At 38.5% G+C, this 20964-nt stretch overlaps 2 protein-coding genes across 4 annotated transcripts; one reads left to right on the top strand and one right to left on the bottom strand.

Moving 5' to 3' along the window:
- Positions 1–622: 622 nt before the first annotated feature.
- On the top strand, positions 623–6318 carry LOC137963951 (ABC transporter D family member 2, chloroplastic). The gene is made up of 10 exons (XM_068811181.1): positions 623–1005; positions 1882–2077; positions 2217–2284; positions 3187–3513; positions 3600–3764; positions 4363–4591; positions 4866–5107; positions 5205–5475; positions 5548–5816; positions 6033–6318. The coding sequence occupies exons 1-10, from the start codon at positions 817–819 to the stop codon at positions 6222–6224; spliced, it is 2148 nt and encodes a 715-aa protein (XP_068667282.1). The 5' UTR covers positions 623–816; the 3' UTR covers positions 6225–6318.
- An 826-nt stretch (positions 6319–7144) lies between these two features.
- On the bottom strand, positions 7145–12939 carry LOC137963952 (uncharacterized). Of its 3 annotated transcripts, none has more exons than XM_068811183.1 (22): positions 12637–12939; positions 12399–12545; positions 11475–11554; positions 11207–11293; positions 10978–11028; positions 10766–10883; positions 10612–10668; positions 10469–10533; positions 10241–10324; positions 9946–9996; positions 9785–9847; positions 9619–9665; positions 9449–9521; positions 9301–9363; positions 9060–9149; positions 8934–8972; positions 8593–8820; positions 8386–8471; positions 8202–8250; positions 8020–8100; positions 7810–7903; positions 7145–7689 (listed from the first exon to the last, which is right to left on the bottom strand). In XM_068811183.1, exons 2-22 carry the CDS (start codon positions 12514–12516, stop codon positions 7505–7507), a joined length of 1809 nt encoding a protein of 602 aa, XP_068667284.1. In that variant the 5' UTR covers positions 12517–12545; positions 12637–12939; the 3' UTR covers positions 7145–7504. The 3 variants fall into 3 exon arrangements, with proteins under 3 accessions (XP_068667284.1, XP_068667283.1, XP_068667285.1); XM_068811182.1 differs by having other exon boundaries at positions 12772–12939; XM_068811184.1 differs by having other exon boundaries at positions 9449–9518; positions 12772–12939.
- Positions 12940–20964: the final 8025 nt, after the last annotated feature.

Genomic DNA, 20964 nt, shown 5'->3' with positions numbered 1-20964 from the left:
AAAAATATTTTTTCATTTTGTTTAATTTAGAGACTCATTTAATTTAATATAGTCTAGTAGTTATAATTTAGAATAAAATTTATATAATTCTTATAATTATTTCAACTATAATATAATATATATTTTAAAAATAATATAATATAAATTGTTTAGTATTTGACTAGATATTAACATAATATATAAAATATTTTATTTTAATTATGAAAGGGATAATTATTTGAATAATTAATAAAAACTTTGAAATTGATTAAGTAATTTACTCGCTCATTTAAGTTAATATAATGTAATATAAATTTTATAAATCCTTTTAATTCTATATTATTAAATTTATATTTTAATAATAATATTTAAAATATATTTATTAATATACTAATGTAATTAGTGTAAAATATTAGCTAATAGTTTAAGATAGTAACATAATAACTATTATTTCCTTCTATTAGTCTGAAAATATGTTTCAAATTTATTTATCTTTTTTAAGTTAATAATATACATGGTCTGAAATGCCGGTGAACCCATGGTGTCTAGTGGAGGCGTGTTTCCTGTCCTTCAAATCATCCGGATAAATCATAGGTGGCTGAAATAATTTGCTCAAAAACAACTCTGGCGCACGGTAGGGGCTTAAATTGTTGTGCTTCGCCTGAATCGAAGTGAATGAACATAGGAGAAGAGTAAAAAAAACCAAACGCAAAGAATCTCTTCAGTTTCTGCCTGTGAATGTCTGCAAATGCATCACATGCTTAGTGGCGCGGAATAACAGGGGCTGCTAGAGAGAGAAAAAGAAGGAAACCGAAAGGAAAGAAAAGGAGCGGAAAGATGCTTCTGTCGTGTTCCTACAATTTCTGCAGTTGTTATCCGCTGCTGTCGCTGCGTACACCGTCTCCTCAGTGCTCCGTCATATCTACTCCTCAAATCTCGATGCGTCGGAGGAGATTTCCATCAGCCTCGAGGATCAGATCATCCACGGTTACTGAAGAGTCTTTACCCTCCCCGGATGAAGATAAGGTAAATGGACACTTCTGGCTTTTCAATTCAATTGGGTGGTTTGGTTGCTTTGATCTCTTGTACATTTAACTTCTTAGCCGGAATGGCAACTAGTTTTAGTTGGACTTGGGGAGGGATTAATGCTTCCAAGACACATGCCTATTGTTAACCCGAATTCATAGTTGGTCGATAAAACGAGTGAACTAAGTATTTAGCTACTCTCGCTACTTTCGGAATAAGTAACTGTAGTAGATTTCTATATTGTTGCCCATCCGTTCTATGGCACATGTTGAAGTTAGCAGCCACTACCTTCGCCGTTTTCTGAGAGTGTAACACGCAGACCTGCAAGTAATTTCTGCTTGGCCAGTATCCGCTTTTTAGGCTCACTAGGATTCTTATTGGTTGGAACTTCCGGTTATCTTGGAAAAAAGAAAGTAAGTGCTCGGAAAGAAATAGTATGTGAAGGCGCAAATATCGATGTGAAAATCAGAAATTAATAATCTTTTTCCATCAACTTGTTGTTGTTTGGGATTAGCTCATAACTCGAGTTTCCGAAGGTAATATATTTCTGGAGCCAAAAATATTGAAGATTTGATGTGTAAGAGTGATTCATGGAAGGGGTAAGAAAAGTGTTTTTTTTTTTTTTGGCTCCACTTGACATAGGAGACCTAAAAAGTGCACGGTAGGAACTACAATAAACTCTCATTTTTTTTATATTTCAGGATATATTCTTTTCGTTATAACTGGTTTTGAAGTTGTACTGCTTGTCTCACGCACTTTGCTCCCTTCCCTTGCCAATTTATTGGTTCTTGTTTTTGTTGTATGAGTGTGTGTGTGTGTGTGAGAGAGAGAGAGAGAGGATATTTGGCTGACTTGAACCATTCACTGATGCATCAGGATGCTTCAAGAACCGGTTCAGATCTTCAGACGATTTTGAGAAGATTGTGGAAAGTTGCTGCTCCATATTGGTCATCAGAAGACAAAGTTCAAGCTAGGCTGAGACTTGCTGCTGTGTTTGCTCTTACGTTAGGAACAACTGGAATTAGTGTTGGTTTTAATTTTCTTGGACGAGACTTCTATAATGCACTTGCTAGTGAGTTGTTCTTTCAATCATTTCCCTTTAACTGTTTTGACTACTTCTATTGGCCTTCTACTTACTCTAGATAAAACCATAACCAAAAAGAATCTTCGTCCTTAATTAAGTTATGTTTGTGTTTTCCTTCTGATTCAAGACAAAGATCAAGAACAATTTACGAAGCAGCTCCTCTACTACCTTGGAGGATTTGCTGGAGGAATTCCGGTGAGCATATTGCTGCACTCTTGTAGGTATTGCTCTTCAAGCCATGTGTTCTTTGGGTTATTTTTATCTTTTACTTTTCATGATTTGAAATTACACAAAAAAAACATACAGAATTTTTTCCTTGTGTGTTCTTCTCTATGTTTGTGTTGGTTCTGTTTTCTGGATTCTCTATATTTGAATAATAGTTGTGATTTCTGACTGCTTTAGTGAATCTGACATTCTTTAGGCATCAGATTGTAAACTTGAAGGTTGATTCTGATTGTTCAAATGGTGGCTCCATAATGATTGTGAACCAGCTTTATGGGAAGACTGACAGCTGATCACATAAAGAATGTTCCTTCTGTGCAAATGTTAAGAATATATTTGTCACTTACCTGTTCATAAAGCAATGAGTGACTTGGTGTTACACCTTCTGTTAGGCTCCCATGATGGAGCGGGCCACCCATTTGCTTGAGCATGTAACTGTTCAAAGCAATGCTGTTGGACCTGGACTAAACTGGCCAACTAGTGGAAGCCTGGTTTGGTACTATATTGGGAGTTTTTCTCCGTTACCAAGATAGTCCCCAGAGTTGGTGGTCCAACTTGTTTGAACTTCAACTTGCCACTCTGTGTTGAATGACTTGATCAGTTTTAAAACATTGTACAAAGTGTTTTATGTTTCTTATGTACAAATTGAAATCTGAAAGCAGAATTTATTGTTCAAGTCATCAGTCATATTGTATTTGATTGTGAATACTAAGATGCTAGGTTGTCTAGCTTGTTGCTAAAGAAATTTCTTGTTTCTTGAACTATCAACTCTTCTTTTTATTGATTTCCTGTTTATGTTACTTTAGGAACTTGTAATCGACTACCATAGTTATTTGTTATGGGTTCTGATTCTTTGTTCACTATGTTTTTTGCAGTTTTTTGTCCTAAGAGATTATGCGAGAGAGACTCTCTCACTAAGATGGAGATCATGGATGACCAGCTATTATCTACAACGCTACTTCCAAAACCAAACATTTTATAAAATCCAATCCCAATCTATCATTGATAATCCAGACCAGCGGCTTGTTGATGATCTAAGTGCTTTTACTGGAACAGCTCTCTCGTTTTCATTAACACTTTTTAATGCTGCTATTGATTTGATATCTTTTAGTAACATTCTCTACGGTATCTATCCACCACTATTTGTTGTTCTTCTTGTATACTCACTTGGTGGTACTGCAATAAGTGTATTTCTTGGAAAGGTGATTTTCTAACTTATTGCTAACTTGGTGTATTGGTAGAATTCATTTTCTGACTGAATGAAATAAATCAACTGCTCTCTCTCCAGGGTCTAGTCACCTTGAATTTCATGCAAGAGAAGAAAGAAGCAGACTTCCGATATGGGCTTGTCCGTGTTCGAGAAAATGCTGAATCAATTGCATTCTATGGTGGTGAGGGTAATGAAATGCAACTTCTGTTGCAACGGTTCAAAGCAGCATTTGAGAATCTAAGTGTATGTGAGATGCAACCCTTTCCAGGTTTAATTTTTCTTACAGCTTTTACAAGTTTTGCTTTAGACAACATTTCAAGCATTTTCATCCACATTTCTGTTTTACTGCAACTGTCTTCTTAGTGACACAACATTAACAATGTTGTATTATTGAATGTGGAAAAGTGCTATGTCATGTAAGATTGACATATTTAAAATAGACACTGAAAAATCTTTTGAAATAGTTCATATGTTGTTGATATCTGATTCCACATTTTTCTTAAAGATTATTATGCATTGGAGTCAGAAATATCCTTGCAAAGTCGCTGCTTTTTTAACACATAGGCTGTCAATCATTTCATAATCTGATTGATTTGCCTCTTTTGAAATCTCACAAGTCTATGTAAGAGGACATATATGTGTATTATCTATCTATCTATATATATATATATATATATATATATTATATCAATTATGTATGGAGCTAATCACAAGCTGATGTGTCAATGGTGAAGTGGTGTGCAAATATGTATAATATTCAATGAGAAATATTTTGTAAAACCTATGTACACCTTGTCAGTTTGGTACTAAAGAATTTACTTATGTTTTTCTCTTCCTGCAGCGATTGTTGATTTCCTCACGGAACCTGGAGTTCTTCACTGATGGCTACCGCTATCTGATTCAGATTCTCCCTGCTGCTGTTGTTGCTCCCATGTATTTTGCAGGGAAAATTGAGTTTGGAGTTATAAATCAGTCTGTTTCTGCATTTAATCACATACTTGGAGATTTTTCTCTTATCGTATACCAATTTCAAGCAATCAGTGCCTTTTCAGCTGTTATTGATCGACTAGGTAAAATGTTCATATTTTATTTTCTTCTTTCCCATGTTTTCCTTTTGTTTTACGGAATCACAAAAGGAATTTCTCTTTAGTACATTTACGGCTACCTGTTTAGTTGGTCTCTGTTAACCAGCTTATGTTGAATCCATAAAGATTGCAGAAAGGTTTTTATTGTGTGTAGATCACTAAGTCAACTTAGTGCATGATTACTATGTGCAACAGACCTGATTAATTTTCTTCATGACTTCCTTTGATTTCATTGATTTGCTTGTGGTATCTCCAACAGGTGAGTTTGATGATGTTCTGGATAGAAGCATTGCTTCACCTGTACCTGATAGCAGACAAGAGATATGCATTCAGTTTCTTGATGTAAAGAGATCGTCCATTTTGGAATCTAATGGATCCTTGCCTCTGGTTAAGGATCATAAACTTTTGGAGATTGAGAATCTATGGCTAGAAACACCAAAAAGTAAAAGAACTCTTATTAGGGACCTATCTTTGGTGGTTAACAACAAGGATCACTTACTGGTGAGTTGTTCCATTTAGATGCATACACTTGTGCTTTGCATACAGTGCATCGGATGTAGAGGCAGTTAATTTAGTTGATGTTCTATCTGATTGATAGATAACAGGGCCTAGTGGGAGTGGTAAGACTTCACTATTAAGAGCTATGGCTGGTCTCTGGGGTACAGGAAGGGGCAGGATCTCATTCTATATGGAAGATGCAAATGATTCATCTGATGGCAGGCTTGCACACGTCAAAAGTCGAAAGACTGGGAGCATATTTTTCCTTCCTCAAAGACCATACATGGTTTTAGGCACACTTCGGCAGCAGTTGCTCTATCCTACGTGGATTGAAGATTTTCCTATCATTTCAGCGAGCTCTCAATATTCTGGTATCATATTAACAACTCTGACTAACTGATTGTTTTAGCAACTTCTAGCTGAAGGCGTACTTGGTTTTGCAGCTTCCCTTCCTTTCTTATCTCAAGTGACGGGTCTAGATATAGGTAAAAAATCTAAAAGACCAACAACAGATGATCTGATTCAGGTCCTGGAAGATGTCAGGCTCGGTGATATTTTGTCACGCTTTAAGGGGTTAGATTCAACTTGTGAATGGTCTAGTGTTCTTTCGCTGGGAGAGCAGCAACGCCTCGCATTTGCCCGTCTTCTGTTAAGTAAAGCAAAACTGGTTCTACTGGATGAATCTACTAGTGCATTAGATGAGATAAATGAGGTAAGATAGTGATATATAATGATTTTCTTGTTTTAAATAATGTATAGTCGTTTCCTTTCAAAACATACAATATGAGTATTTGCATCTTCAATGGCTTGGTCACCTGGTCTGCTGTGGTTGATATCAGACTGCTATGAATGCTTAAAAATCCACTGCACGACGTGCTCTTCTTGTTTTTTTCATTAGATTTGTTCAACCTTTAATATTATTATGCAGGCTCATCTGTACAAGCTGATTGAAGATGCAGGCATGACATATATCAGCATTGGCCACAGAAGAACGCTGTACAATTACCATGACAAGGTCTTAAGGATATCCAAGATGGATTCTGGAGATACTACAAGAAACTGGGAACTTGGGAACAGAAATCTAGCAAATTCACTGGAAAATATTAACCCAGTGGCATGAGTATATGAATGAACAATGAAGAACCATTGGGCAATATCTTACAAAATGCCTTCTTATATACAAGCATGCGTTGTGTGGTCTTTTTCATTTTTAAGCAGCCCCTTCTTCTTGGTAGTTTGTTCATGGCATGAAATCAGGTAAGACTAAATTCTCTTTTAGTATATTATGAATTGTCAAAGAGATGTTTCTTTTACAGTTCAATGTCGACATCTAGTTTGATGCAAGAATGGACGGACTACGAACTTTGATGCAACTATCAAGTTTTCTGAAAGAGAACAAAGTCAAAAGTGCTCATAAGAGCCAATTCTTTTGGGGAGTCGGCTATCAAACGCTTTTTGCTGGTGCTGGAAAACCACAAATCAGCCTGGAGAACTTTTTATGCTCGATGCCATTAGTATGACTAGTTGGCTAGTGGTTGGAATCAGAACCCTGTTTCATTAGTGAAAGCTTGATTAATGTATAGTCCTCTCAGTAACTAATCCAGTGTAGCACATCTGCGTCTTTTAGTGTTGTTGTTGACTTTTTGCTAGTGCTGGAATGCTGTGTCATCAGTTGTTTTCTTACTATCGATTTTGGCATAGTTTGAAATTACAGGACAGAATATTCTGCATATACAGAAGTTAATCAGAACGTTCAGGAGTGGTGTATGCGCTAAAGAATAATTTCACACAACAAATAGCTGACATAAAAAAAGAACTAGCTCGATCGTCTTATTCGTAGTTCACCTGTTTTAGTGATCACATACAAAAGAGACATGTTTCTTCTTTCTTTCTGTTTTTTTTTTTTTCCTTTTTTCATACGAGAAAATAAACGATATGGTATTTGAAGTTACTTCGAATATTTAAGCATCAAGGACCAAAACTCGCTTTCTCTTGTCCCTTTAGTACTACTATTGTGTTATTTCCTAATGTACAGGCACAGGTAAAGCCAGAAGGTCCCATAAAAAAAAAAAACAATATTCCTGTCCACGGGAAGGAGAAAAAAAAAAAAAGCCCCCCAAAAAAGCCCCAAAGCAAAAAGCTCCTAAAACACGTCATTCCCTAAAATTTCAACATGCTGGCAAAATACAACAGGCCTTCCCTTTTGTTAAAAAGCTCGGAACGAGGCTCTGAGGCATTCTTTCCAGTTCCCTGACAACTATAAAATCCTCTCTTCAACACGGCTGTACAGAATGACACTCTTGGAGGGCTTTTGTCAAACAAGCCCATCGCACAAAAACTGACTTCAACGACCAAAGTAGAGGAAAAACAGGTAACAAAAAAGGAGTCAACCTGCTTTAATTAGACATGCACACCATTCCCGTTTGCATAGAACCCATTCAGTGAACCGTTGGATTTGTAGTTCCCGTTTTGGTAGGTCTTCTTCACCACACCATTAGCTGGGCCATTTTTTGCGATCAACTTGCTGTTGGGGGAGGATGTTTGCTTAAAAGCATCCAACTGACCACATGCAGCTGCTATTAGACCTGTTGGGATAGCGAAGGCAGCAACTTTTCAGGATGGCAAGAAATTTGAGCAGAAGTAAACGAGACCAGATAACTATTACAAGAATTATGTAACTTGAGAACCAGATGGTTAAGGAATACCTAAGAAGAGTGGGGAAGGCTTTCCTGGTCTTGACTTGAATTCAGGATGAAACTGTACACCCACAAAGTAAGGATGACTAGGTAACTCCAGAATCTGTACACCAGAATACAGTTAGCACTCAGCACATAGTTTTTAGGATAAAAACCATATGGTTCCACTGCAAATAAGTCACAGAAAGCACATCTAAACAAAGCAGTCAGAAAATGCACCTCCATACGCTTACTAGTCTCATCCTTGCCAACAAAAGATAATCCAGCTTTTTCAAGAGCAGTAATCATAGTAGGATTAACCTACATATACATATAAATTAATCTTCAGTCAGCACAGAACAAGTGAAGCAACACATCATCCTATATCAAACAATTGAATAAATATGATCTTTGTGATGCACCTCATATCTATGTCGATGTCGCTCATCTACATATCTGACATTGCCGTATCTGGTATGTGGAAAAAATGTTTAAGTGAAAACACTTCCTATTTCTAGATTGGGAAAAAGGAGAAAAAAGACATATGATACGTATATGAAAAATAAATAAGTTTTGAATAAAAAATAAGGGGTTCATCCATCTTACAACTTCGCTGATTTGCAGTTTGCAACTTGAAAGTATGTCTTTCTCGACCCGAGACGCATGGTTCCTCCCATGTGGGTTTTAGAAGCCTACAAAGCAAGGTCTTACAGTTAAAGAAACCCATAAAAGAAAAACAGAAAGAGTGTTTCTCAGGTCAAATAACAAAAAACAAGAATATAGAAATATGGTGATTAGAACTCAAATGTTCACCTCTGGCATTTGAATCACACATGGAGTGCTTGTGTCTGGATCAAATTCTTCACTGTTTGCATCCTGAAAGCCAAGAACTGAGCGTGTGTACTCAATGACAGCTATTTGCATTCCTAGACAAATACCAAAAAATGGTATATTGTTTTCACGAGCATATTTGGCTGCAAGAATTTTCCCTTGAACCCCTCGGTCACCAAATCCACCTGGAACTAGAACCCCATCCGCACCCTGAACTGAAAAAACATTCAGAAAACAAACCAAAAAAAATGTGTACACGAGAAGAAAGCGGCAAAAATTGACATATGAGCATCCAACAACAAAAAATTAGCAGAAGAGCTCACCTTCAGCAAGTTCCATGCAGCTTCATGAACGTCAGGAGACTGTACACAAAGAAAAGTTTTACAACATAACCAACATGTGACCAAGGAAACTATAAGATACAGAGTATTTAAAGATAAAAGGAAAACCTCTTTGGCAGTTTGATCCTCAAGATCAGTAGATGGGACCCACTCCACTACGAGTTTTCTGCGGCATGCAACGGAAGCATGCAAAAGGGCCTGCAGTAGATAACAATTCCTCAGTTTAAGGGAACTAATAAGAGCAACTGTTTTCTGAAACATCAGATATGTACTAGCAAACGAGATTTGCTAACCATGGATTTTTTACACCTATGTAATTAAATAATCCTGGGTTGACAATTTAGTTCACCTTTAACACAGAGAGGTAGGAATCTTGTAGTCCAGTATATTTTCCAACCATGGCAATTCTGACCTGTAAATCATATTTGTCAGTATTCAACGATTAACAATCAGCAAAACAGCCTTAAATGACCAGTATGAGAATTTGTGAGACCTACAGGGTTATCAAGCATGTCACATAGCTTGGCACGGCCTGTCCATTCCTCCAATGACGGTTCCCTTGAAACACTGCTATACATACAAAAGGAAATATGTCACGAGTTTTCATGCAATTCACCACTGAGGTGGAAAAAGTGAAATCATAGATGCGGAGAGCTGAAGAACTAACCCAAGAAGGTTTAGCCCCTTAAGAATTGCTTCATGTGCTTTTTGATCCTATAAGATGAAGAAAGTCATCTTAGTAATGCTTTGCTCTGGCTTGACATATATTTTTGCACAATCACAAGAGAAGGGAATTTCTGAAAATTTATATAATTTTGTAAACAATCACATACCCTTAACAGCAAGGGTATATGCCAAATGTTTGAGACATCATAAAGAGTTACAATGTTTGCTGCCTGAAACATTTACAAAAGACTGCTAATTAGCATTGACATCCACAAATTATGAAACAATATTAAGAAATACCATAGCAATATAAATCTACTCCCAGTACCGGCACATGGCAAAATTGCGTGAGTTTTTCTTTCACATTTTCATCCAGAGGCTGCACAGGAAATTCAGACTGGGAATGAGATCAACCAGGAAAAAGTGTGTGTGTGAGAGAGAGAGAGAGAGATAAAGAGAGAGACAGAGAGAGAAAGAGAGAGAGAGAGAGAGAGTAAGAGAGAAAGAGGGAAAGAGAGGAGAGAGGAGAGGAGAGAGGAAAGAGAGAGAAAAAGAGAGAGAGAGAGAGAGAGAGAGAGAGAGAGAGAGAGAGAGAGAGAGAGAGAGAGAGAGGAGATAGAAACCTTTGCACTGCGACAAGCTAAGATGTTTGGTGTGAGTCCTAGACCTCTCAATCCACGTACACTGTGTTGTGTAGGCTTTGTTTTCTGGAAAAAATACAAAGAAATTGAAAATCAGAAAAGAATGACTATGATATGAGTTTCAAAACTGGAAAAAAAAATGAATCATTGCATAAATTCTGCAATCGTGATCAGAAAAAAAAATCTAAAAGAAGTTCCAGCTAGATATACCTGTTCACCAACAACATTCAGGACAGGAACTAGACTAACATGAACAAGGCAAAAGTTGCCAGGGCCTGAGAAGGTGGAAATAAACAATAAGAACTAGAAAATTCATCTCAAGGATAGTGTAAAACTAAGTAAAATCCACTTACCAACACGATCAGAGAACTGAGCCAATGCCTCAATGAATGGCATCGATTCAATATCCCCTGCATCAATCATGCGGGTGGTGTTATAAAAGGATAATTTGTGGAATATTCAAAAATTAGTTAGAGCAATTACAAAAAAAACAACAAATGTTATTACCTATAGTTCCACCCAGTTCTATGACACAAACATCCGCTGGTCCTTCTTGTCCATCCACAGGTATCATAGCAACACGTTCAATCCATTCTTGAATGGCATCTGTAATATGTGGAACCACCTAAAATATGGATATAAGAGAAAGTTGAGGTTGATCAAAAGTTGAAAAGTTAAAAAAAATTATGACAATGACATTAAGGCAATGAGAAAGGTACCTGAACAGTTTTCCCTAGATAATCACCTTTTCTCTCCTTGTCAATAACAGACTACATGATCAGTTAAACCCACACCAAAGAAAAATTGATCAGTACATAGCAAATATAATAAGAAGTTAATAGGCTGAGCGTAAGTTAGATCATTTCTTCCTTCCTAGCGTGTCAGACTAACTCCAAAAAGAGGCTCTGAGGGATTATAAATATAAGATGTAGGAATAAAGTAGAATACCTGGTAAATCTTCCCAGTTGTGATATTATTATCACGAGTCAATTTAACATCAAGGAATCGTTCATAGTTCCCAAGATCCAGGTCCACCTTAAATCATAGAAAAAATTTACCATTTAGCCAAAGCAAATAACTAAACAACTGCTTTACTGTAGCGGTCTAACCAACCACAGGAAAGCAGTTGTCAAATGTGCAATTTGAATAAGATTCAACTCGGAAAAGCCACATGGAAGCACATAAACAGTGCAAAGCACATCTAGAAAAGTTTTACCTCGCCGCCATCATCCAAGACAAACACCTCTCCGTGCTCAAAAGGAGACATGGTTCCGGCATCAGTGTTTAGATATGGATCTGTATGCACAACATTTTACCATAAGCACGATCAGAAACAGACCCATTTAAGCCATCAAAACCAGATAAAAATTTCAGGACACTCGACACTACACTAGAATCAAAACACGCAAATAACAAAAAACAAATATGAAGGTCCCAGATGTCTTGGCGTTCAATCAGTGGAACCAGATCAACGACTCTTGGTTAAAGTAGTGCAATTTATGTAAAATTACTATTAAAATCAACCGTAGCTTTTCCGACTAAGAGAGTCTATTGATCAAAAGAATAAACAAGTCTGAAGGCTTCCACCCACAACTTTTCCTCCTGCTGCTCAAATTAAATTAGTGTTCACAAACAAAAAGAAGGAAAAATCAGAAATTCATTCTTTAATCAATTCAAAGAGAAAGTACTAAATATAGAAAAGACATTAATCTACCACTAGTCTTCAAAAACTACCATTTCCTAGAAAATAAGAGAGCAAGTTAAATCACAAGTTCAACCTCTTTGTAATTGTTCTAAGGCAAGAAAAGAAAAAATCGTTTTTACTGGAAGAAACTCGAATCTCCGCATCCATGCATAAGTCCAGAACGTTTAAATTTTCCTAGAAAAGAAATCCAATCCCATCCCAACCATTAGGAAAAAAACTGTGGACAAAACCCAAACTAAGAACACAGGAACATTTTTTTCTTAGAAAAAAAATCCCTGCAACTGGGAACGTAACACACACCTAAATCCCACAAAACTAACTCTTCTAAAACAACTGAAGAAAGCGAATGCACTTCCCTTGAACAAGAATCGAAAAAACGGTATACTAAAATTAAGAGGATAAAAAAAACAGAAGAAAAAAGGAATGAAAAATCACCAATCTTAATGGAAGTAACCCGGAGTCCACAAGCCTTCAGAACAACTCCAATACTGCTGGCAGTGACACCTTTCCCGAGTCCGCTCACCACTCCCCCAGTCACCAACACGTACTTCATCTTCCTCCAATCTTAACCGCACACCTCACCTATTTCCATCCACCAACACACCGTCAGAAACTAAGAAACTACTAAACAAGAACGAACATTCGACATTCCCCACAATGACTCTCAACAGACCTTGCTACCCCCGTTAGTCAGCGTAAACGAACGAAAAAAGCGGTAACAACAAGGAAAAGAAGAAGAAGCAGAGGCAGCGCAAAGAAAAAGAGCTGTCGACTCCGCTTCACTTCTTTATCCTCAATCAAAATCAACCTGTATCTATCCTCTCTTATGCGTTTAAGTTCGTCGTCGTTGTTCACTCTGGTCTCAATCCCAATCGCCACTGAGAGTCTGTGAGTGCGGCGGCAGCGATGGAGTATGTTGGCAAGAGCGTGAGAGAGAGAGAGAGAGAGAGAGAGAGGAAGCAGGAAGCTAGTGGAAGTGATGAGAAAAACGAGAGAGGGATTAGGGGGGTTTTGTTAATTATATAGAGCCCCCACCAAAGGGGTCGCTTGTCTTTCTTTATTAGACGCCAAGATTTTTCAGTTTTAGGGTTTTTTTTTGCTTTTTCCTTCTCAAATTTCTTTAGCTCCCTCCTTAATCCTGTCCCCACACTCGTTTTTTAACCGTCCCCTACCCTACCTAGTAACAAACCCATTTATTTATTATTTAATCCTTATTGTATCTCTTATTATTATATTATATTATATAATACTCCTCTCTCCCCAATGGCTCCACACCGTCACGTCCACCTGCCACTTTTTCGCTTCGTTAGTCCTCGGCGCCGCGCGGCCCTGCCTTTCTCGGCGCCGCTTCGCTCCACTCACCCAGCTTCACATTTTCTCATACTCACGGTATACTTTTATACTGCAAACATGTTTAAAATATAGAAGAAAAATAACAACATGACCAAAATACCCTGGCGCCCAACCGTGGTCAATGTCTGTGCTCAACCGCGCTTCAGCTACTTATTAAAAAAAGTCCTTCCCTGAATAATTTTAAAAAAAGACCCTTGGCGTTTAGGACGATAACGAAGCCTTGTGGTTGGATTTTCTTCCCATTATTCCCTCTATTAATCTAATTAAGATTATTACCTTGATTAACGACTTAGATAGAGTGAATAACGCCTTATGTAACATGACCATTAGTTGAAAAATATATTTCCTATATTGGGTTAATGGACTTAGATTCAACGTGGTATTTTATGTGACTGCACCTAAAACCATTCATGTATAAAAGCCACATTAAAAGTCAACATGTGGGAGACGTTTACCTAAATTTTAGACGTTTAAAAAAGTCAACACATGGGGGAGAATGTTAACACATGATTAGAGCTTTTATTTATGCTTCCTAAAATAATTGTAGGAAAGGTTATTTTGATGATTCAGACCCCATTGAGTATCTTTATGTGACATGTGCCTAAAATTATGCATGTATAACATATTAGGAGAAAGCGCAAGAATACTTTAAAAGCGCTATATTCTTATTAATTAGAATTAATATGGTATCAAAGCTTTATTTGTGCTTCCTAGAGTAGGTGTTTCTCTATCCGCCTCAATATAACTTATATTTGTAAGAATACTTCAATATGTACAAAGGAATTTAGAAAAAAATACCCATTTTCTGAATTTATTCATTGAAATACCTAATTTTGATTGGGTCAAAATATTGACTTGCCATACTAAGCCACATAGTCAAGATCGGGGGTGTGAACACTAGTGATCAATTGTGACTTGTCAGTCCAATATGTCTGTTTGATCGTTCAAAGTTAGGTATTTTTTCTAATTAAGTTTAGAAAGTGAGTATTTTTCTATTTTTTTAAAAAATTGGTTATTTTAAAAAAATCCATATTAGGAAAGATACCTCTAATGATGTATCAAAACTTTCATACGAATTTATGAAAAACTATATTTAGTGAGAATAATTTGGCACGAATTAAGAAAAATATATTTGGGAGCTCAAACAGTCAAACCGTGCTCCCTAGTGCCTCCTCACATGCTAATGTCGTTTCCCCGAGAATCACGAGGCCCGTATCTGTAGCGAACGAGAAGCACAGGTTCAGCTCTGATTCGCACAAGATTCGCACAGTGGACATGTGAGAGGCTGCTAGAGATCGATAAGAAAAGTTTATTCCACGTAACAAAAAACTGATTTTTAAACGATATAAATTGTTTACCTAGATTCCCGCACGCTCAGATTATGATTCTCGGCTTCGAATTAGAATATTCATTTCACTATTTGAACGGATCCACGGGCCCCACCATTAACTGATTGGAGGCCTTGGAATTAGGGTTCCCCAATCGGTGCCGGCTTTTCTGTTTTATTTTTTAACAGTAAAGGGTGAGTGGGTCCCATCATCCATCGTTTCTTATGCATTCATGGGCCAACAGTGAACCACGTGAAGCCTTTTTTAAGTCACTACCTCGTCCCCCCCTAGTGCTCTATATTCACAGTACATTCAAACAGGAAAGTGAACAGTCGGTGGGCCCGGCAGCCGTTTTCTCAGGTCCACACAATAAATTTAATAGGAAATATAATTTATTTTTTATATAACAAAAAATTAATTAGCGAATAAAGCTAGTTTGACTGCGAAGGCCCACATTGTAAAGCGAATTACCGGCTTGCCGCTAACGTCATATGCTTATTTTCTCGAAACACAGGGTACACGTCATCCGGAAAAAAGGTGGGCAGTTTTAACTTTAAAAAGGATAAATTGATGGGAAATTCTCCATGGAAAGTGTATTCACTCGTTAGGGAATCCGGATAAGGTTATCCGGGACCGGGGGTGGGTGCACGCACTTTCGGAGAGGCGGAACGGGAGTTTTCTAAAGATCCGTTAGGGTTTGAACGTTCGAGAATGAAATGCTTTGCTTTGCATAGACGAGAGGCACTGGACTTTGGCGAGGAAGCAATCTGAAATCTCCAGTGCGTCAAAAAGGGGTTTGGACCGGCGTGAACCAAGTGGAGAAAAGATCGGGGAATTTGTTTTCCTTTTTCTTGAAGAAAAGGAAAAAAGCGAACACTTAGAAGGCTTGCAGTATTAAACGGCAGTGCAGCACGTGCGGGATGTGACGGGTCTGAGCGAGTTAGGGCCCTCTGGCCCCACCAACTTGTGGATCGACGCAGTGGACACGACGTTCCAAATCGACCAAAGAGATTCTGGAGATTTTTGTACAGGTTTCTGAAAGCCAATGAACGAAGAGAAAACTGAAAAAAAAAAAAAAAAAGAACGTTCTAAAAAGATGGTTTCAAGTTCAAATCTTCGTTAGAAGAGAGACTCGGGAACCCACATGATTTTGGCTCGAGTCATCTTAAATCGGGCTGAGTTCCTTACGTCCAGAAGTTAGAGCAGGGGGCGTTGAAGTCTCTGTCTTTTGTTCTGTCTGGAATTTTTTATGATCAAAGTTGCTTGGTTCATCAAATAACATCATAAATAATCTCATCTCATTTGCATATAGCCATCCGTAAGAAACACGTCTTCTCTAGGATTGGCCCCGGCAGAGGAAATGAGATTTCAGTGAGATCTGAAAAGCTTATGGCGATATTTGCTGATGTCGGGTTTGTGACAATGGGTTAAATGGAGTGGATAAAAAGCAGGAAAAAGGGATACTTAGTCTAAAAGAGGGTCTTCATTCTTCCGTCTTTTGAGTTTATCTTAAACTTTAGGATAAGAATCTCTGAAGACCAGAGACAACTCGTTTCATACGAGGGATTCTCAAGTCTGTCTGCATTCTGTCCAAATGCGAAAGGGAAACTTACTTTTCTACCTTCCAAAAGCTTACCTTGACTATCATATCGTTTCTTTTCTAGACGACAACTGATAGTACGCTTCAGACTCTACGTAGCATTGCTTCGAGAGATCCCATTAAAGTTGTAGAAATACCACTTTAATCAATTATTCAGTTCATCCTCTAATGTGGTTTAGCTCAAGATCTAACACATTCCTTACATGCGTTTGTTTCTAAATCCTTTTAAAGCATAAAGTCCATGGCTTTCCTACCTAATCTAAGTACCTAGTTCATGCATGGCTCATTAAACAAGAATTTGTTAGTGAAATCCGAATAATAAGTAAAGAAAGAAATGGAATTACCCGTGATTAGCAGGTCAGGAATCCATGAGTAGCTTGTGAGTATTCACAAGAATTTTTACCCTCATTAGTGCTCATTGAGGGGGAACAAGTATCACTACCAATGGGCATATAATGGTTCAAGTCATTTTCTTAGATGATTGCTGATGTATATCACTCTTGGTTATCTACAAGATCACAAATGCAAATCCCTATCTCATCATTGATAGAAGAACCCATTTTGTCAAATCCTCTATAATTAAAACAACTTCGGTCAATGGGTTCACAATCGTGAGATGTACAGACCATATTTAGCCTTATCTCGTTGTTGTTTTATTATTATTATTATTATTATTATTATTTTTAATTACTTATGGATTTGAAGAGAGCTCAGGCGAATTTTTGGTGAATTTGATTATGTAGCTAGTTATTTTCCTTAAAAATGAAGATAGTTTATTTTATATTATCTGTAAAATCAAATCACTTTATTGATAGGTGAAGCCTACTTTTTTTTTCAAAGCATCAATAATTAAAAAGGATTATGTTCAACGTCCACTAATTAGATACTTAGCTTAATCATTGGCTTTTATCACGTATAGAGGTTGAGGGAGGTGATACAAGTTTACGAGTCGTTCGTGTTGTAGATTTTACTTTCTGGGATTTTCATGATGGATATGACATCAGAGGATATAAGCTTTCCATTGGTGTAATCATTTTTCTCAACTCATGATCAATAGCTTAGGGAAAAAGTTGTTTTTCTTCCACTCCGGCGAGTGCAACAATAACCACCTCAATCTTATATATTTCTGTCATAATTTAATACGTGAAAGCGAGTTTAAGATATAAAAAGAAGAAACTTAAACAGAAATGCTGAAATTCGCTTTCCGTTTCCTCAACGCTTTCAAGAACAATGCAAGAAAGCAAAAAAGAGAGACAACCCTCGAGACTCATTGAAGAAAGGACCCACGAAAGACTGTGATTCGAACTTCCATGATTACAGAAACCTTGCTGCCGGAATACTCGTTTTCTGCTGCACTACTCTAGACTTCCACTTGTCTGTAAACTGCTTTTAATCGTCAATGGAAAGAGATATCACGATCGTCACTCGTGCTTCTTTAATCTCCTCCACATCCGATGCAATGTCAACGTTTTAAAGCTACGTGATGATTTCTCCGCAAGGGTTTAAAGTAACAATGAGAAGATGATTCGCTTCTCTGAGAACTTAGCTTGCTGAAGTCCAAGTAACAATGAGAAGATGGTTCGCTTCTCTCAGACCTTAGCTTGCTGCAGTCCAGATGTTGACAATCGACTGCTTTGCGATCCTCTGCATTATCATTATCAACTGTCACTAGGGTGAACGTTCAGAAATCGATTCCAGTTAGGTTCTGCTATGCAGTATTTCCCCTTGGCAGAAACCAAGAAACTTGAGACGGCAAACCAACATTCAATGAACTTCCCTTCCAAAGTCGAGATTTGAATTGTAAAAGATGGTCAAAGCAATCCTGGAGGAGACTTGAGAGGATCGTGATTAGATATGGAAACAAGTAGGTGATAATTGTAGAAAGAGATGGGGTTGTGAAATCCGATCAAGATGTCGGGCGTGTCTGAGTCTCACATGGGAGTGCTCCTTTAAAGCAGTTTGATTTGAAGGTTATGTACCCCGGTGAACTCACTGAGTTGACTCCACTCGCCAATCCCGGTTTTTTGGTCCTTCCTTGCCACCTTTCTGACTTTGTCGACAGCTTCATTCAAGTCCTGACAGACTTTTTTGACCATCTGGTCCCCTCCTTTTGCGTTAGTCCCTCTTTTTACGTTGTTGCTTCGATCGCCATGTTGACTGCGCGCGATGTTCCCCGTAGAGAGCTTCTCGATCGGCCATCCTTCGTTGTTTGGTCTTTGTCTTTTCCGGTTTCTGCGTAAATTGTAATCATTCAACCTCAATCACCTTAGGCAACCTTCTGCTTGTTCTTCCCTGTTTGGCGATTTCCCTTTGACATTTCCTCCTCGGTTCGTAGCCCATTGCCACGCGCATCTCACCAGTGGCTTCTTGACGAGTCTCTTTATTATTCTACGGCCATCCATGATCCAACACACAGTTTTACCGCCGATACGGCGGACTCCGGTAGATTTCTCACCATTGCCACATAAAAAGCGTACGTAATGGGTATGGGTGTTAACGGTCTTGTTAACAGTTGAGCATAGTGGACGGACTCTTAGTCTTCTTTCTCGCTCTAGTTCAGAGAGTGTTTTTGGCAGGAAGGACAGTAGACTCAGAGAGTCCCACCATGTGAAAGGTAACCAATTACCAGGCGACTTACACAGTACAGAATCGCAGATGCCGTTCCAGTGATCAGGTTTCACTGCATAATTTTCTCGAACATCATGTGGGTGCCACCGTCTTTCAATCTCTGCTGGGTTTAGTTTCAGAGTTCAACGAAAGGCGTGAAAAAGGGAACACGCAGCACATGGCCTCGGAGTAACCGGAATTCCGATTCAACGCTTCCATTCTTTAATGAGACTCTGCAAGTATTTCCCAGAAATACGACTCTGTCTCACCGTCATTACAGATTTCAACTCCTCTTTCTCCGACGCCAACAACTCATATGATTTATGTCCAGAAACATGGGAAAATAATATTTCTCCTCCTGGAGTAAGATGATCATAAGGAGAGTTTGGTAAAGTCAGGTAGAGCAAATGCGAATACTAATATTAATGAGGAAAGCTCAAAGCCGGCCTCGGCGGGGACGATCGACTACGAAGCCGAACCCAAGAAGCGACAAATCCATTATCCACAGTCTAAACACGCTCTTCTGGTGAGTAGTCATACGAACCGGTTAAACCAAAAAATTAGTTTAAGACTAACCACTACCTTAGCATTTGTAAATAAATATTAAGCAGCATTAAGATAATAATAGTTTAAAATAAGTGAAAAATGTCTTTTACTTAATCCCGAAGGCTTAAAGGAGAAGCGTGGAAATCCACTTTTTGATTTAGTTCACTAGAGAGATATCGGGGGGAGGACACGTGGGGGCAGTGGGGCCACAGATTTAATCTCCATCATCGATGACAATTATGCGGGCACTTAAGAATCTGCGGAGGAGGGCCCGCCAAATAACTACAGGAGAACGCGAGTTATCGGGAGCCACGCCCATCGGGACTAGCGGCGGCCGGGTTGGCGAGAGCACACGTGGTCCCTCTGTCTGCGGAAAAGGCCAGGGGTTCGCGGCGCGAGTACGGGCGTGACGTGGCGGTCGTCTAGTCGACAAATATGGATCGAGGGAAGTTAACGTCGGTTTTGACGGTTGACGCGTGCGAAATGTGGACGTCTGATCTTCTAGCAGTTGGCCACGGGGCCGGGTCCTTTTGACGGTTGACGAGAGGGCACTTGGACGAGTCAGCCTGCCTCGCGCAATGTCGTCATCTCTCCACGTGACTGGCCTTATTCTGGACAGACATGGACTTTGACTGGCAGGGCGTTCAGCAGCTTTTCATGGAATCACGGGCAAGCTCGACATTTGGTATCCTCCCTCCCCTCGTACACCATACCGAATCTGGAAATCTACCATTTTATCTTGTATAAGTAGCTTTGCTGCTTTTATTTGATGAATCGATTCATAATCTTCACAGAAAACCTAATTTCTGCCAAGCTCGATTCATTAATGGGTGATCTAACCTCTTCTAACTCTGCTGTAAATATAGATAGTAACGAAGTTCCAACTTCTGCTTCTTTTGGTCCGAGCAGGGAGAAGTAAATTATATTTGAGAAGAGCAGGGAATGAGAAAATAAGAACGGAACGAGCATAAATGATGTGGTTCACCTTTCACTCATGCTGTTTATCTCTCGCACCTACCAGGCTGTGATTCCTTCACCTCCTTTTTTTTTTCTTTTTCTGCGAAAATACTTGAACGGATCCAAATTTCGAAGTGCTGCTACTTAAGAAAGAAGCACATGTGACGAGTTTGGTTAAAAAAGGGTAGACATTTGAATGAGAGGTTCTGCATGGTAAATTTTTTAACGTCATTGATCATGCCGGTTGTAAGTAGAGCCCCCACCTTCCAACTGCCATTTAGTATTTTCAGGTGGAGAAGCGCCTGTTTATTCGAAGAGGTGAAAACAGGTGAAGAATTAGCAAGTCGGGTGAGCAAGATAATGAATTCGCGGCATATCTGAATAAGAAATATTCAAGTAGGGTCTGGGACGGAAACCTCAGTCGAACAATTTGGTCCAACTTTTTCCGAATTTTAAAAGCGTTTGAGCTTTGGTATTCGAGTGGTAAATAATCTGATGACGCGGTTACAGAGATATGGAAGCGTGTGCTCTGCACCAAAACTCATGATGTCTCTTCTGAAACGTAAGAGTGGCCTTCAGTGGTGTTACGAATACTTTTATTCCAGTGTCG

This window comes from Aristolochia californica, unplaced genomic scaffold (genome assembly GCF_029961685.1).
Source record: "Aristolochia californica isolate CCGP_79_NKW_82.1479 unplaced genomic scaffold, dmAriCali1.0.hap1 SCAF_4, whole genome shotgun sequence".
Taxonomy (NCBI): domain Eukaryota; kingdom Viridiplantae; phylum Streptophyta; class Magnoliopsida; order Piperales; family Aristolochiaceae; genus Aristolochia; species Aristolochia californica.
Note: the sequence above shows the minus strand (reverse complement) of the source record. Positions and strands in the feature narration are given on the sequence as shown.